The following is a 16,648-nucleotide window of genomic DNA, read 5'->3' as shown; positions in this document are numbered from 1 at the left end:
GGAGATAAGAAGACATAATAAGGAAAAAAACAAGCACAGAAACGTCATTGACAAACCTTTACATCCAACTCGGTAATATTCTAAGATGCGACGGTGTCCTTCAGAGGTAAATTCATATATGAAAATCTTTGTCATCACCAGTAAGGTAAACAGAAGGGAAGTATCCATTGCTGTTCTCCAGCTAATGGACAAGTGATATGGTCACGGTAGTTCAAAACACGCTTTTGAAGGTAAAGAACGTATACTGCCAGTTAGTACCCCAGATAACAGGAAGAATATTCTGGATCCTTAACAGGGGTGAAACAAGCATGCTGAAATGACATTTCAATGGTTCCTTCTATTAGACGGTGGTGTAACAGAAATGTCTAAAAAGGATTTTCGTAAGCTTCTGGAGATCTAGTACCATATGTGTTGGAGCAATGACCTGCTCATTGCCTTTTCTTGTTTCCAGCCATTTGCAAGGGCCTGGTCACAGCAGGAGAGCTGGCATTGCTGGATAGTGTTGTGCTGAATGCAGGGGTAGCTTGGCATAAGCTGATAGGCTATGGATGAGTGTGGCAGGTGCAGAGACTTGCTTAGGCAAAGAATAAACAAAAAAAGCAGGTGTTTTGGAAAGAGTTTTGTTGACATATTCTTGTTTTTTTTTTTCTTTTAACTCCAAAGCTGTCTTGTTAGACCCGGCGTACAGTGAAACAGCGCGACCGGGTCGACGGGCCGTCTCTGTAGGTAGCAGCGATGTTGTCACCTTCGTTCTTATGTTGTCCTCTGTCCGTTTAAAACACCGTGTCGTGGCACATGCTCGTGGCCTCCTCCTCCTCCTTCTCCTCCTCCTCCTCCTCCTCTCTGTCCTGTCGCTCCGTTTTAAAAATAAATAAACACCACCGAGAATTCGTTCCACCTCGCTGTGCACGTCACCACTGTCGCTGTCAAGAATAGGAGGAAAAAAAAAACAACTTTCCGGTGTCACAAGAAGACAGAGGAGGCTACGAAAACATCTCTTTGCTTCATCGTCTGTTCAATAGGTGGGGTTACCACTTCTTGTTTTCGGGGGCGGGGGGTTTGGGGGGGGGGGGGCAGGCGGCGTTCGCTGCTCCTTCGCTCCTTGAGTGTCCACGGCGTCACGTTTCTTAGGTGCTCCATTGTTGATTTGAGTCTGAAGGGGTCTGATTTTGTTATTCTTTTTTTCTGCATTACGTGTGTAGTCTTGGATGTTTTTTGTTTTCCCCCTACACAGTCTGGAAGGCCTTGGTTTGGGCAGGAATCATAACAGGTGTGGCCCCCATTCTAACCAAGTTGCTTGGGCTGAGCTTTGAAGGGCTACGCTTGGGCGTCCCAGGCTCTAGGGGTTTGGAGGCCACCTGGGTGTAGGCGGGAGGCGACTGGGGAAACCCGCCTGGCTGGCCGTTTTCCTTCAGCGCGGCCACGGCGGGCAGGCGGGGGTGTGTCCCGCGGGGGGCAGTGTTGGGGACCATGGACTGAGTGGAGGAAGCGCCGGAGCGGGAGCTGCCGGACCGAGACGACGACAGGGAGTTCGGTTTCACCAGTTTTGCTTTGGGAGCTTCCGCGTCTTCCCTGCAAATACACAAAGAAAAAAAAAATAAAAACAAAAAACGAACCAAAAAAAAAAAAAAAAGCACACTCAGTTCAGCCATAGCCTTAAAAACCCTAAGGCTCTTCACTAAGACGCTGTCTGTCTGGACATTGGTTGCCCCGTCAGCATGTTCCACTATACTGCCATAAATCACCCACTCAAATCATCTAGAACCCTCCTCAGAGCGCCAGCTGAAGCCACACGGGAGCCTATTTCTTACCTAATAACATACGATTAATTCTTGTTGACTTAGAATGCTGTCGTGTTCCATAATCAAGTGAACGACAGAGCTGTAATCGTTGTGAAAATGCTGTAGAAAAATTCGAAATGTGTACACAGACTGTCGACACCCCTCTTTTCCCCTCCTCACGTCTGCATTATTGATGCTCAGTCAGCCCCGGAAGCTGCATAATTCATCCTGACACTTGCAAATAAGCAGAGACATGGATGCTACACAACAAAGAAACGCTGTTGATGCCGTAACAAGTAGCACCATCAGCATCTATAGTCGTAACGCGGGACACCGGAGCTCATTTCCCTATTGAACGCATGGCACTAGATCATATTCTTCCACGTTATAATCATCATTCATACGAGCTTGTTTCTTGCTGGGCCTGCGATGATGATGATGATGATGGTGGTGGCGCCGAAGGTGCGGTGTGATGCGTACCTGATTTCGTTAGGGGTCTCCTCTTCTTCGTATTTCTTCTTTTCCTTCTTGCGAAAGACGAGCCAGATGATGAAGATGATGAGGAAGACTCCGAAAGACACGCCCACCACAGCGCCCGCCACCACTCCCATACCGCGTACGTCTTTTGGAGAAAGACATTGAAATGTCACACACACACACACACACGTGTACACACACACACACACATACCAAGGTGCATACATACGCATAACACACACACACACACGCACATACAAATCTCAAAATGCCAATGATTTATGTTCAACTACTTTATCAGCAAACAAGCTCTGCATTGCAGATATCCACGGCAATCCATCCAACAGCACCATGAGAATACTCCAGCAAGCACAAACCATTAATCCAGACGCCACAGTGACAATTTTATTTTTTAATAAAAGCCTAGTTTTTCGCACGGCTAAGATGTTTTTTTTTTTCCTCATTTGATTAATTTTTACCCCCCTTAATTTTCTCTCCTCTTCTAATTTAATTACGAGGGAAATGCCGCATAGAAAGGTTTTAGATTTTATTGAGGGGATAAAACTGTATCAATGAACTCTCTGAAAAAAAAAAGAAGAAACAGGAAAAAAAAATTAAATAAAGGAATGAATTTTTAATCTGGATTTGAAATAATTCTGCTGCGCTATTCTGCGTAGCAGGGCACGTATTTTCTGATTAACTGCAAACATAGGGAGGATATCATCATAATCCTCAAACAAATCGTACAGAGGTGGAGATGATGTAGCCCATGTAACATATGTCAGGTACCTGAGGGAGGAGTGTAAAGAAAAGAAGGAACAAGGAGTAGAACTGTTCAGAACAACTATGCGTTGTCTCAGTTAATAAAGTGAATGGATATGTTTAAAATATACATATATGAAACAGTTTTTTAGGATTCAGAAAGTAAAGATTTGGAAATCTTTGAGAACTGAAAACTAAGACAGGTTGCTTCCTGAGGGGCGTGGGTCGTGCGCGTGCTCGTTCGTGCACGCGCTCATGAATTAAAACATCTTTGAAATTGTGTTTCTCCGGCTCACGGTTCAAAGTTCAAACACTCACAGTGGAGCTTGACCTCCACGGTACAGCTCTCCTCTCCCACGTCGTTGCTGGCCGTACAGCGATACACCCCCGCGCTCTCCCTGGTCAGGTTCTTCAGAGTGACCACCTCCGGGTTCTTCAGGTCTACAGAACAGCGAGGCACGTCTCAAAATCTACAGCGTGAGCTCAACACAAATCATTTATTGTTCTTTTTTTTTGTTAATAGTAGCGACGATAACCCCCGCGTGTTCGTTTCACACATAGAACATTTCACTCTGAATCTAGTTAGAAAGGTTAATTAGAGGAATTATCAGAGCATGTAAGGACAAGTGCTGCTGTAACCATTTTTTTTTTTTTTTCCTAAAATCCAAATCTAATTTGAGCTTAATTTGTACTGTCACAATCCAGGTTCTTTGTCCTCTAGAGACGGGCTGCCCACCCAGTTTAATCAAAGAACAAAGAAGGACACAGTCTTTCTGTTTTTATTTGAGAGAGTAATGGATAAGAAGATTGAATGTCTTTAATCTGTGATGTCAGCCAAACAGATCGGTCAATTAGACGCGAGAAACACATGCCTGAGAGCCTTTCGATGGAAAATTTGTCAATCCTTAAACGAAATAAAACAAAAGTAACACAGTGTACACTCTTTCACAAAGAGGACGAGGATAATAATAGCTTTAAAAAAAATGCTGGCAGATGAGAACACCGGCAAAGTTTGCTAATCCGGGCTGAGACCCGACTAAAACAGATGCTCTCTCATAATCATACACTTGAGTTCACCTTGCATTTCTGTGTCTGGTACACTTTACTGTTTTGCATACAATAACGAACAAAAAGTTTCTATTGGACTCCCCTGAGAAACAGGAGGCCAATCAGATCCCTCCTTGTTTGAGCCCCTCCTTTGAAGTCAGTGATCCATTGTCCCTTTTCCTTCACAAATTTACCACACACTAACACTCCACAACTAACGACACCAGACATTTCAAATAGGTTATTGAAGAAGCACAGGATCAATTCTTACCGATAAGAGCTAGTTGAGGCAGCTTCCCCACATACTTGCCCTTGTCCAGGAGACGTTCCCACTTGTAATGAATGGGGTCGGATCCGTCTGTGGACTTACAGCTCATCTTTACATCACTGCCCTCCAGTAATCTGCCCTCCATCCAGCAGCGCGGTTTCGACGGCTTCACTGGAGAGAAAGAACGACACGCACGCACTAGCCCGTTAATGAAGCTCCCTCACACAAACACATAAACACACTTACAGGACACACACACACACACACACACACACATGCACGCGCACACACACGCACACACACTTACACGCATATACACACTCAGGACTCACATGCATCCTTATTAACTAGCCCCACCCACTTGATTGCCAACCATAACGGTATTAATGGTTGCACCAGTTAAGGGTGTGATGAGGGCGGGTAGAAAGAGTGAACTGTAAGGCAGCTAATTATCAATGCTGCTTACACTACTGCACACACTGCTTCTATGTCTGTGAGAATCACCAGGAGCCAACAACTCTAAAACCCTCACAAATCCAAATCAAGTTACAAAGCCACGGGTCAGTTACACAGCTCAACACATTAAACGTATATATCACAGAAAAGATTTAAGGTATAGTTGTCTGCATGTGAAATTGTAGTGAGTTGTGGTCTGTGATGTCACAGCCGGTGAACATTCAAATCTTTGAGAGGCATATTAAGCGATGTCTGGCTTACATGTCAACATGAGAATGTTCATAACTCCAATGGCCCCTAAATCTGTGAATGTGTAAACTTGCTTTACAAAACCACAGAATTTAGTTATTCTGAATTACACGTGAACATTATTACGGAGAAAAGCACATACCATTTGAACATTTTAATGACACTGTGTATTTCTTGGTTAATGTAAAATGTTAACAAAATTTACTGATGCAAACACAAACACACACACACACACACACACAGACACACACACAAAAGCATACAAACAGTTAGATTAACAAACAATCGCACCTAGCGATGTAACACCTGTCCCACCGAAAGTTCTAAAGTGTTAACCATTAAATCCTGTTTGGTTCCACTGAGACCTGATGGTGTTTAATCCCAAAATACCGCTGACCGCATGCACACACACACCCATCCACACACACACACACACCCATCCACACACACACACACACACACACACACACACACACACACTCACTTTCTCTACCACCACATCACCAATCACCCACCACCCACACCGGCTTTCAGACACACAGACATCTGCTCTCCTCTGCTTTTTTGTGCTGACTGGGGACAATTCTGCCCAGGCACTCACTGAAGGATGCAATTAGGGAAGTGAACAGGATGCAGGGGCCTTTACATCTTCAGCCTCTGTCAGGATCGCTTATACCGTTCAACCGCGGCAGGCTTTGGGTCTTGTGCCAAGCCATTATCTTTGTGTTGAACAAGACAAATGCTAATGTTTGTCCCTCCGAATCGAAGGTGTCGTTGCAAAGCCGCGGGCTATTTGTACAAGTGTATGTGTAAATTTGTAGCGCGCTAGTTAATGTCTTTATGCGGCAGAGAACTGAGATAAAGGCCACTGCAACGCTGGTAACAGATTCAGCATGTGCTCACAGTGAGTATATTTACGATGGTTTTAGTTAGTGTGCGCATGTGCATGCTTTTTGTGTGTGTGTGTGTGTGTGTGTGTGTGTGTGTATGTGTGTGTTTGAGAGTAGATGGCTTGACAGGGACTAAAAATGAAAGCTCCAAGAAGATATTTCAGAAAACATGATCCAAACTAGCAAATACTTAAAAGCTCGTAGACACAAACATCACAGCTTGTGGGGAAGAGAAAAACATCCCCACTTTTGTCTGTACTTTTTTTTTTTATTTTAGATATCCATACACTTGTGAGAACATCTTGGTCTTTAAGTACTTTAAAATCTAAAAACATCCTTCACGCACACACCCTTCACTTTCCTTTCTTTCTTTCTTTCTTTTTAAACCCCTGCCCCTCAAATTGTGACATTTCCGAGTGACATTTCATTCTCAAATCACACACAATCATTTCTGCTAAGCCAAAGGACAATATTCGTGCGCTATTTTTAGTTTAGCCTATTGTGACATAAGCATCTGTCATGTGCTTGTCATGACTGTAGCCATGTGAGGGGTGTGAGTGTGTGTGTGTGTGTGTGTGGAGGGGGGGGGGTCTTCTTCATTAAAGGAAGGCTTCAGGGCTCCACACTCACCCAGTACAATAAGCTTGACTGTGCTCCATTCGTATTTCCCTCCGTTCTTCACCTTGCAGCTGTATTCTCCAGAGTCTGCCAGTGACAGGTCACTGATCAGCAGTGAGGCGTCCCCCTTAAGGTAGTCTGCCGCGAAGGACAGGCGACCCCTCTCGCTTTCGTTGGGGTCGTAAACACGGCCGGCGAAATATGTGATCACCTGGCGGGAGGAAATGATGTCAGAGCCAAGGAAATCAATAGCGCTCATTCGTGACGTGGGGGTCAAGACGCACGAACGCTCACGTATGTCACCGGGGCCGCGCAAATAAACAGGACTTGTTTAAAGAGCACGTGAATTCTGTTAAAGTACAGGATGTCCCACGTGTCTATTGCCTATCTGTGATGTCAGAAGATTGTTATCTGTTCGTCCATGACCGCAGGAGACTACGTGGAAAAATGACACGTTCGTGACGCGAGAGTAATACGTTATATTTACTGCTCAACTTCTCGAGATGAGTTTTCCTTTACGGAGCTCGGGCCGTCAAAGAAGTGACAAACTGACTCTGTCACTCCTCGCCCCAAGACAGGAGGCATCTGGGGAGTGGAAGTCCTTCTGTCCGCTCTTACACTGGGCCGAGGAAGGAGTCTGCTAAATGCTGATGCCATTATGAATCATCCCGGTCGGCGTTGGGTTATGTTTGACTTTCCGCGTCCCTGCCACATGCCTTTACAGCAAAAGAACATTAAAAGCACAGCATGCTACTGAGGCCAAAAACATGTGTAGAGAGAGAGAGAGAGAGAGAGAGTGAGTGTGTGTGTATATGTGTGTGTATGTGTGTCTGTGTGTGTGCGTATGTACACTTCGCTTTTCTCTTATGTTTATACCACGGCTGTTGAGATTTGTCCTTGCTCACTGAAGAGCAATTTGAATTGAAATGCACGAGAGCTCTCTTGAGCTGTAACTCTTCAGCAGCGTGAGGGGAAAAAAAAAATTATTCGTGGCTTCAAGATGTGGAAATGTATAACATGACGCCGTAAAAGAGAATGCTAAAAGAGGCTGAGACACGCGCGGAGCACTTTTGACTTTGTGTACGAGCGTATTTGATACTTCGCCTGGTCGTCCAACTGGGGCTCCCGTAAATGGGTCATATGCAAAAATCTTAGCTTAATGAAAAAAGTCTTTGTAAACTATTATTCATCTGTAGCGGCGGTAACATTAACTTAAGGCCAAACAACGGATTTATCCTGACGAATGTAATGCGTCGGATGGGACCTCAGAGACTCAGTTGACAATGAGCCAGATTAAAATGACAAACTTGTATACTTGCCAGTTTTAGATCATAAAGGCATTTGTTGAAGGTGTTTGGGGGAAGGAAAAAAAATAGAAAAAAAAAAAAAGATCCGCTATGGGTTTTAAACAAAACGATGCAATTAATAGTTGGACAGTTTCACTCTTCCTGAGATGTAAATGTGTCTACGCTGTGTGTTCAGTCTACGCTGAAACCCCTCGTGTTTTCATCTCCTCTCCCCACATTGCAGTGAGCTGATCACTTATAGCCGCGGCACACGGTACATTAGGTGACAACAGAGGTGAGAGATTTGTTGCTTTAGCCGTGCCAGAGCGCAGGCTTACTGAAGAGGCATGACAGAGGATGGGGGGGTGTGGGTAGGAGGGGGGGGGGGGGGGGGCGGGTTACAAAGTCGGGGGAAAAAAAAAACCTTACCACTTTCTGCTTGGAGCTAGGATTCAGCAGCAACCACTCGATGTCCAGAGTGGAGGTGTCGGCCTGCCAGAACTGATGGTGGCAGGGCAGTGTTGCATTGTCCCCTACCACCCTCTTCATCTCCGTTTGGCTGCTGGCCTGCTGCACACTCAGCACCACTGGGAAAGAGAAAGAGAGAGAGAGCGAGAGAGACAGAGAGAGAGACAGAGAGAGTACGTGAGGGCGGGGCAGGAAAAGTCGAAGTTGAACTAGGCTGGGCTGTGCTGGGCTGGTCCTTGGGGAGCTCCAGCAACAGCCATGTAAGTATGAGTGAAAGTAACAGTGAAAGGATTTGGATGGCTTTAGTGCAGGGACACCAGGCAGAGGTGCTGGACTGGATGCTATTGGAGAGACAAGCGTCTCTGGGATTTTTGTTCAGGATTTGGGCAGCGTGTTAGAAGAGCCGTATGCCAGCGTCACTCTCGAATGGCTTAAATGCAAAGGCACGGTGGTCACATTAACGCTTTGGATGTGTAAGTGAGAGCTGATATTATTGGGCTAGGGGTTTCTAAGCAAAATACAAAAGAACAACCGAGAGAATGGTGTGTCCCCATCTCCAGCTGTCTTTCTGTGCCAAATCCCACAGAAAAGACACACAGCTGAATGTTGTATAATCCATTCTCTTTGAAATGGCCTTTGAATATTAAATAAACCCTGCAATACAGCAGTGGACATCTCAAAACAAATTGCGAATGGAAAACAAGCCATGTTTTTTTTTGTTTTTTTTTTAAATACTTTTCAGTTTAGAGTACTCGTGTTCAGGGCGAAAATGGAATTCACGCTCTTCCCTAAAGTTCTGTAAACCTTTCATCAACGAGATCATATTTTTATCCTTCTTTTGAACAGATATTTCTCTTACAGCACCTCAGAATCAGTAAATCAGGAAAGAAATATCCTTGCTTCATGTCATTGAAATATGTAAATTTAGTGTACTCGGGACTTCTGTAAAGCCTCACATTAGCTCACGGTAACCCTTTTGAGCAGTAACATCCATTTTACATTCTCCATATATGTTAATATTTGTCATGCTGACTGATTTCCTCTCACCAATGCATGCAAATGACAGTCATTGCACTGACACTGCCTATGGCCTGTGTCCTCAGGCTAACATTCAGGCTCGACTCCGCGCTGTTTGCCTATCCGTGACAGTTATGCGCTTCCCGCGTCATCACGCGTCAGTGACACGAGGACTTTCCCCGTTCGCCCGTCGTCGACTGCGCCGTCTCTCGCGGTCGCGATACCGCGCGTGACGGTCGCAATTAGCGTCGGCAATTAATAAAGAACCGAGGTGACGACAGTGGGATAATTACTCATGATTACTCAATCGAGGGATAATTAGATTAAAGCGAGTGGCTTTAGAAGGCTATGGATGTGATACGCAGGTGAAAATGAGCCCCTTTGGAAAAGTAATAACTCTGTAGCCAGGCAGGGAATTGGAGTGTGGTCCCTGCCTGCTTCGCTGTGGAGGTGGAAAGTCAATGACCGGTAGAATGCACTGCTCAGCAAAGTGTGCCGTTAGGCCAACAGCCGTCCCCTAAATAACAAGATCACCAATAAAACTTCTCTGTCTTTTTCACTGCCTCACTCACTTGGCTATTTATCTCACCAGTGTTGGAAGGCAAAAAACTTGTGAAATCTTTAGAGTTCATTTAGAGGCCCTCTAAACAGGTTTTATTAGGTTGGCCAGGGTTTATCTTAATTGAATGCATGCAGAAAAGAGTAAAGTTTGGGATGGGGATAACATCCAGCCCATCAGCAATAATTAGTAAGAAGTGTCACGTCATTCTTTTAAGAAAAAGTTGAAACACAGAGCTCAGCACGCCATAAAGTTTGTCATCTTTTGGTTGAGCGTAATAAACATAGATCAGTAGCTACAACTAACCAGTGAAAGGAAATTTCAAAGATGATTCATTTTATACTGTACCGGGTTTAATTCCTTATAGGTGAAAGTTGAACAAGACATGACCTTGAAATCAAGAACTTCTCTAATACCAGACATTCTCAAAGAACCCTGCAGTATATGGACGCATCAGCGACTGTTACATTTTTATCCTCAGAAAAAAAAAAAAAGAAAAAATACCAACAATAAAAACAAGAGAAATATTGTAAAGACCGCTTGCTTGAATTGGAGCAGATGATAAAAGACTTGTATTAATGACTGCAGGCTATGGATAAACCTTCAGAACTCCAGTGTTCTCTTTCTGTCAGTGAGAAGACTATGATTTTCTGGCCTAATTCAGGCATTCTGGCCCAGTCTGCATAGTGGAAGAAAAAGGCGACATGTGATCGTGAACAATAGGGAAGCCAAGCCGCTTTGGCTGGGCCCAGCTCCAAAGCTGGTGGAGGGGCTGGTTTCTGTGAAGATGCCCTGGGGGGAGTCGTGCTCCAGTAAATCCCCCTCCCCAGCAGACCCCACCAATCTTATTATAGTGAAGCCAAGGGGACCCATCGGGTCTTTACCCTTCAAACCGGCCAAAGTCACGCTGCACCTCCAAGTCAGCGCATTGGACGGATTCGAAAGCTCTGGCCACCCGCTGAAGCCTGGATCCGATCTTAAACACAATACCAATCTTTCCCACCTGATTAAAAAAAAAAAACCAAAAAAAAAACCAAGGGAACAAAAAAAAAAAAAAAAAAAAGAAGAGAAAATAAACTCTCTGCCTTTCAGCTGTTTTAATAACTCTGTCAACCTTCTGTAACCGTGGCATGCTGGCAAGAAGCCTGATGTGAGTCAAGGGCCTCGAGACATACTGAAGCAAGGAGGATTTTTTGGGTTGGTTTTTTTTTTTTCTGGAAAATACAAGTTATATGGACTTTGTTTCCACTGCCTTTGTTGAAATGTTCCATTGTTTAATCCGATCATGAAGTTGAGAATCACACAGCAGGTATGGCCCGCGTCTGAGTGCGCGTATAATGAGGTAGTGGGCAGTCATAATTCGTTCATACATGTTGTTTTATCTGCATACTGCAGGATAGGACACAGCCTAAGCACATTTTAAACACACCTCTTCACTGAAGGTCTGAGGGCTTTACTTGAAATATGGCAGTTGAGATAGAACCGGTTTCATATCGCAAACAAGTAACCAGCAACAGCAGTCTCCCAGCGTCAGTCTGAGAGGACAGCCTTAGTGAGTTAAAAGCTCCAAGAGTCTCTACACTTGATATATCACAGTGTGCGTGACAGTTCCACAGAGTGGTAAAAAAGATAGAAGATGGGTGTTGCATTTCGCCGGGGCACTCTGAGATATGGGTGGCAGTAAATAGCTACGTGGCGGCAGAACGCTTGAGGTGATCTCAGGTTCATGGTCCCTCCATCTGCATGGTGTTAGATGGAAAACTCATTATCATTCAGAGTTGAGTATTAACAGAACTGTTCATGGAATTCAGGACCCACCCCCCCCCACCCCCCAACACACACGCACGCACACACACACACACACACACACACACACACACACAAAGCACAGCATACCAAGAAAAGGATTAGTATGTTAATACACTGAATGAGCCTCGCCAGAAAGTGGAAAGTGATACAGGAATACTTTGCTCAATCAAAATATGATAAGAACCTGAACAAATTTGTAACTTTTTTCATTTCTTTCTCTTTCTCTCTGTGTGTGTGTGTGTGTGTACGTGTGCATGTGTGAGTGTGTGTGTGAAATTCAGCATTCATGATTTCAATTAGACCCTCTGTCCTTGGAGGAGAGGTGTCTCAAAATGAATTATTTCTCCACACCCGCAGACAAAAATTCACCAGCGATACTCCAAAAAGCTCAACGTCTCCTTCGCATACCGTAGATGCAAAGACGTACAGAACAGAAAACGCCTCCTCTAAAAAGAAAAAAAAAATCCAAAAACCAATCAGATTCAGATCATTTAATAGCTGGTCATCTTAACAGTAATCAGTATGGGCAAACCATGGCAACAGCGATAGGGGTCCCAATGCCTTTTCCCAATCAAGCATTCTGTGTGAGCGCTCGTTTACATCTGGCCTGCCGGGTTGAAGTTGTGAATATTTCCTCATCATTAAAAATCAAAGCCTGTGTCTTCAAGTGTCTGCAGGCGTCACTTTGAAGACAGGGCAAGTGCCCCTAATCCTTTCCTGCTGCTGACAAAGTCTGTTCTTCTTTCTCCTCTCCTCTAATACGGACTTATCAGGTGACACGACACCTTTAATTGTGGACACAGCTGTGCCGGAGCGACACTCGTTTTTACCTCTGAAATCAAAGGGGAAAAAAAAAAAGATTTGGATTTATGAAGTCAGTTATGAGTTATCTAATCAGGCTAAATTAAGATCTCTCTCCCTAGGCGTCGCCTTCAGCCCCACGTAGATATGAGAAATGAAATGAGGATTGTTTTAAAGCGGATTATGTGCAAAAAAATAATATTTTGATTACCAGTGTCGTCTTTGATTACCAGTGCCATCTTTCTTGAACATCACCGAAAGGAAAATAAGAAAATAATCACTAGATAATCTCATCAAGTCTGAGTAGATATGATCCCTCCTTCTGGCAATAATTTCTAAATTATGTTCTTCATCTGGGCAATATGCTGATCATTCCTTGATATCATTTTTATATGGGTCTCAGTCGCTCTGTAAATCACACCCTGAAGGCACGGCTCATTTGCATTCAACTGCGCTATGAAACGAACAAAAAACAAAAACAAAACAAAACACAATCGTGTGAAGCTACTCTCTGCTGAACTGCTCCTCAACAGGAAACTAAAAGCATTGATAAAAAATTCGACGGCACGAGATCGAAGCGGACGACCTTTTTTCGCAGACTACACGAAGATCCACAATACGGGTCAAGAGTTTATATCCAGCTGTGGACTATAATGCTCTTTGGAGAAACAGCGTGCTCTCGCCCCCTTTTTAAGGCAAGAGAAATGTGTTTCTCGCTGTAATGTGAAGTGCGCGTGCTGGACCATCGCTGTGAGTCAAATGACCTGCTGGTGTGAGGAGACTTGCCTACAGCTGCGTGATGGCACTCAGATGCTGAATGACTTTGATCCCGCTCACAGATGTCACTCACAACGGTGCGTCTGTCTTCGCTGAGGCTCGTCCTGCATCCTGGGATCAGAACATGGCCTCAGCCCAGGGATCAACAGCATTCCACTCGCATAGGCCAAGCCCTGAACCCAGGTGAGCGTCTGCCAGAGATATTATCCCCTGTGCTGCCGGGGCATTACTGGGTGCCTGGGTTCTTTTTTTTTTTCTTTAAATCTGCTCCTTCCCTCCATGCTTGAAACCTCCCCTCATTTCCCCGCTCTTTCCCTTCCTCTTTCCCGAGAGTGAACACACAGCCCGCAGCGGCACGCACAAACACACAGGCACGCGCGCTCGCACGCACGCACGCACGCACACACACGCGCGCGGAGACACACACACACACCTACAGTGTGCTGCCTTGCCTTCCTTTATCCTTTTAATGAGCAGAAAATCTTGTACTGGGGCTACTGCAGTCCCAACAGAACAGATCCCAGCGGATTCCCGCCCCTTAGACAAAAATGGCTCTTTGCCATAAATGCAGAAATGAGGAGTAGAGCAATATTGACACAAAACATCCCACTGCCACAAAATGTTGGCATTATTTTCAGAATACACTGGAACGACAACAACAACAACAAAAAAAAAATCTTTCAACTGTCATTTGAATGAACAACCATTCTCGAGATGTCAGATCAAGTGAGCATCTAGCTCTGATCTTTACGTCACGAGTATTTTTGCGTTGTAAGATACGAAAGGGGTTAATTAAGACTGACTGAACTCTGGCGGTCTCAGTCATACTGTTTCAGACTTCTTACGGGATCAAAGCGGCCTGTTTAAAGAAAGTTGATGACGGCGTTACACCTCTTTTGAAATTTCATCTCTGAGAACGCCTCAACGCATACTTTTCACCGGCTGATTTACAATTTACAAGGTAGACAAGGCTGTGTCCTCCAATGTATTCCTGCAGATATCAATAAAAAAAAAAAAAAAGTAAAATATGCCCGTCATTTTTGCTGCTCTTCCAAAACACGACTCAGTTTCTCGCCTTTTTCAAAACACAGCATAAACACTTTTGAATCATTAAAAATGCTATTTTCTCAACCTCTCAGTCAATAAACGTTTCCATGTTATGTTGACATAACCATTAACACTGCAAAAACATGCCCAAACATTATTCACGAGATGTTTTCTACGTTTTTAGTATGTGCATTTTTGTTGTTGTTGTTGTTAGATATACTGCCAAGAGTTTAGTATTGAACGATATAGATCAATACTTAATATACTTTTATTTCTGCCAAGTCCATTTTGCTGTAATTTGCAACTTTTATGCCTGTTAGGTGAAATATATAGCTGACTGTGAAGGGGGAGCAGAGGAAACTAAATGTAGGCTTTGTCTTCCAGAATCCACTCTGCAATAATGGCCTGGCCCAAATGCACACTTAAATTACTGCATCCCTCCAAGTCCTGTTCAGTTTCCTTTCATTAAATGTAGTTTAATTGCCTCAAGGTTCGACAACAGGCCCCATACACTCTTTTACCAGTTGTGGAGAGGTAATAAAAATATTAATACATTCCAAAGACACTGGGGCGTAAAAACATGACTAATTGCAAGAGAGACCCTTAAGTCTACACAGGGTTTTGGTTGTAAAATTTGATGGTACACACCACTAAAGGCTGCGGTTAGATCTCAGCACACAATTGGGTTACGGAATGACAAATCCAGTTTCGTGCTGACTTACAACCTCAGTGACAAAAACAATTTGTCATTATTTATTTGTTGTTGTTTTTTTTTTTGGTCTTTTCTATCACATTGCAGGTCCTTTGCCAGCGTTTTGGGCTTGTTCCGTGGCCCTGCTTGCGGGGAGAACAGTTTGACAGCTGTGTTTTAAGCATTCCTCGTGTTAATTGAAAACAGACATTTGCTGAGGTTTTATTACAGACTGAAAAAAAATTGCTACATTGCTACCATTAGGAGCATGCCAGTAGGACACACAACTCATTGTTTGTTCAAGAGAGCTCTGTAAAAAAAACCCACCCCAAATTAAACAAACAATCATGAAACTAGTGTAATAAACTGAAATCCTCAACTTTTCCTCATCTTCCACAAACGTGTAGAGTTTGATAGGTACTAATTATCTACTGGGCAAATAAAGGAGAGAATGATTTGGTTTATTTGTAAACCACTTTAGTATTTCAGGTGACGCACTTAACAGAAGACCAGGGGCATACGCATTGCCTCAAACAGCACTAAGCCTTTTTTTGTTCCTTTTGGTATTCAGCGAAGTTTGCTTCCACTTAGCCTCTGATGAATGGAAAAAATGATATCACATGTTTATTGCTTAAAGATTAATATAGTTTTTTTTTTTTTTTTTTTTTATGTAATCAAGAAATGAGACCAAAGAGTAAACATGATAGAAAAGCAGCACTGTTGAAGAGTTTGGCTACTCCAGCAGCAGATGGTGATCACCCACTGAGTTCCACCAGGTCTTCACTCAGCATCAGAAAGCAAAGCCAGGGTTGTATGGGGGAACTGGGTAGGAAGGGAACCATTAGTGCTGATGGCTCCAGCCATAAGCGTCTGTTTTCCCCAAATGCCCAAACGTTCAAGTCTTCGGTAGTGAAGTCACATTGTCTGAACTTGTGCTTGAGGTTGACAAGGTCAGTTCTGTTTCTCTTAAATAATCAATTACCTGCAGAAGAGCATCAAAATGGTCCAACCCAATCTATAATGACACTTTCCTCTGATTCACCTTTCCACAGTATCCAGCATAACCGCCCTCACTGTCTTACACACATTACTTACTGCTGATGCTCAGTGCTGACCAGTGTCTTCTCTACTTGTGAGTCTTCTGTACATTTGATTGTAAGGTGATGAGAAGACTGGAAGAAGATGAATGAGCCTCTTACAATACACCCACGTTGCATTTGTGTTTCAGCTCCTGCAGCTAGATTAAAACAAGGTGGAGAGGAACTGGGCCAAACCCCTCTTCCTCCCACAACGGGTGCACCAGACTTCAATCCCGCGCCTGACAAACCATCCATGTACCTTTTCTTTTTTTTTCCTTCCCCCTTCTAGAACATTCCCACTTCAGACATTTTATGTGCTCCCATTCAGATAATGCAGCTAGCTATGTCTGTGTTGTGGCTTATGTGTGATATGTTTCCACATTAAGGGACAAGGTACACACTGTTTGGGAACTTAAAAGAACTGTCAGCGTGGCCCTGTGCGATTCCAGCTGCGAAAATAATCAAGGTCTGAATCTGGATAACAGGACCGGGAGGTTTATTTGTACACAGCTAAAAACCTGTACACGGGACGTCATTTCCCCTCTCTCTCTTCCTATGCCACTTAT

The 16,648-nt window shown here is 44.0% G+C and overlaps 1 protein-coding gene across 1 annotated transcript; it reads right to left on the bottom strand.

The window, feature by feature from the left end:
- Positions 1 to 1,226: 1,226 nt before the first annotated feature.
- clmpa (CXADR like membrane protein a) lies at positions 1,227 to 10,751 on the bottom strand. The gene is made up of 7 exons (XM_030792201.1): positions 10,583 to 10,751; positions 8,264 to 8,421; positions 6,561 to 6,759; positions 4,339 to 4,506; positions 3,339 to 3,461; positions 2,262 to 2,403; positions 1,227 to 1,572 (listed from the first exon to the last, which is right to left on the bottom strand). The coding sequence occupies exons 1-7, from the start codon at positions 10,749 to 10,751 to the stop codon at positions 1,227 to 1,229; spliced, it is 1,305 nt and encodes a 434-aa protein (XP_030648061.1).
- Positions 10,752 to 16,648: the final 5,897 nt, after the last annotated feature.

The sequence above is a fragment of the Chanos chanos genome, chromosome 15 (assembly GCF_902362185.1).
Source record: "Chanos chanos chromosome 15, fChaCha1.1, whole genome shotgun sequence".
NCBI classification, from domain to species: domain Eukaryota; kingdom Metazoa; phylum Chordata; class Actinopteri; order Gonorynchiformes; family Chanidae; genus Chanos; species Chanos chanos.
Note: the sequence above shows the minus strand (reverse complement) of the source record. Positions and strands in the feature narration are given on the sequence as shown.

Excerpts from the sequence above, each read along its gene's own strand:
- clmpa (XM_030792201.1), bottom strand. The coding sequence starts at position 10,751 with ATGGGTCCCCTTGGCTTCACTATAATAAGATTGGTGGGGTCTGCTGGG. Across the intron at positions 6,760-8,263 it reads CTAGCTCCAAGCAGAAAGTG|GTGATCACATATTTCGCCGG; the intron begins GTAAGGTTTTTT and ends TCCTCCCGCCAG. Across the intron at positions 1,573-2,261 it reads GAGACCCCTAACGAAATCAG|GGAAGACGCGGAAGCTCCCA; the intron begins GTACGCATCACA and ends GTGTATTTGCAG.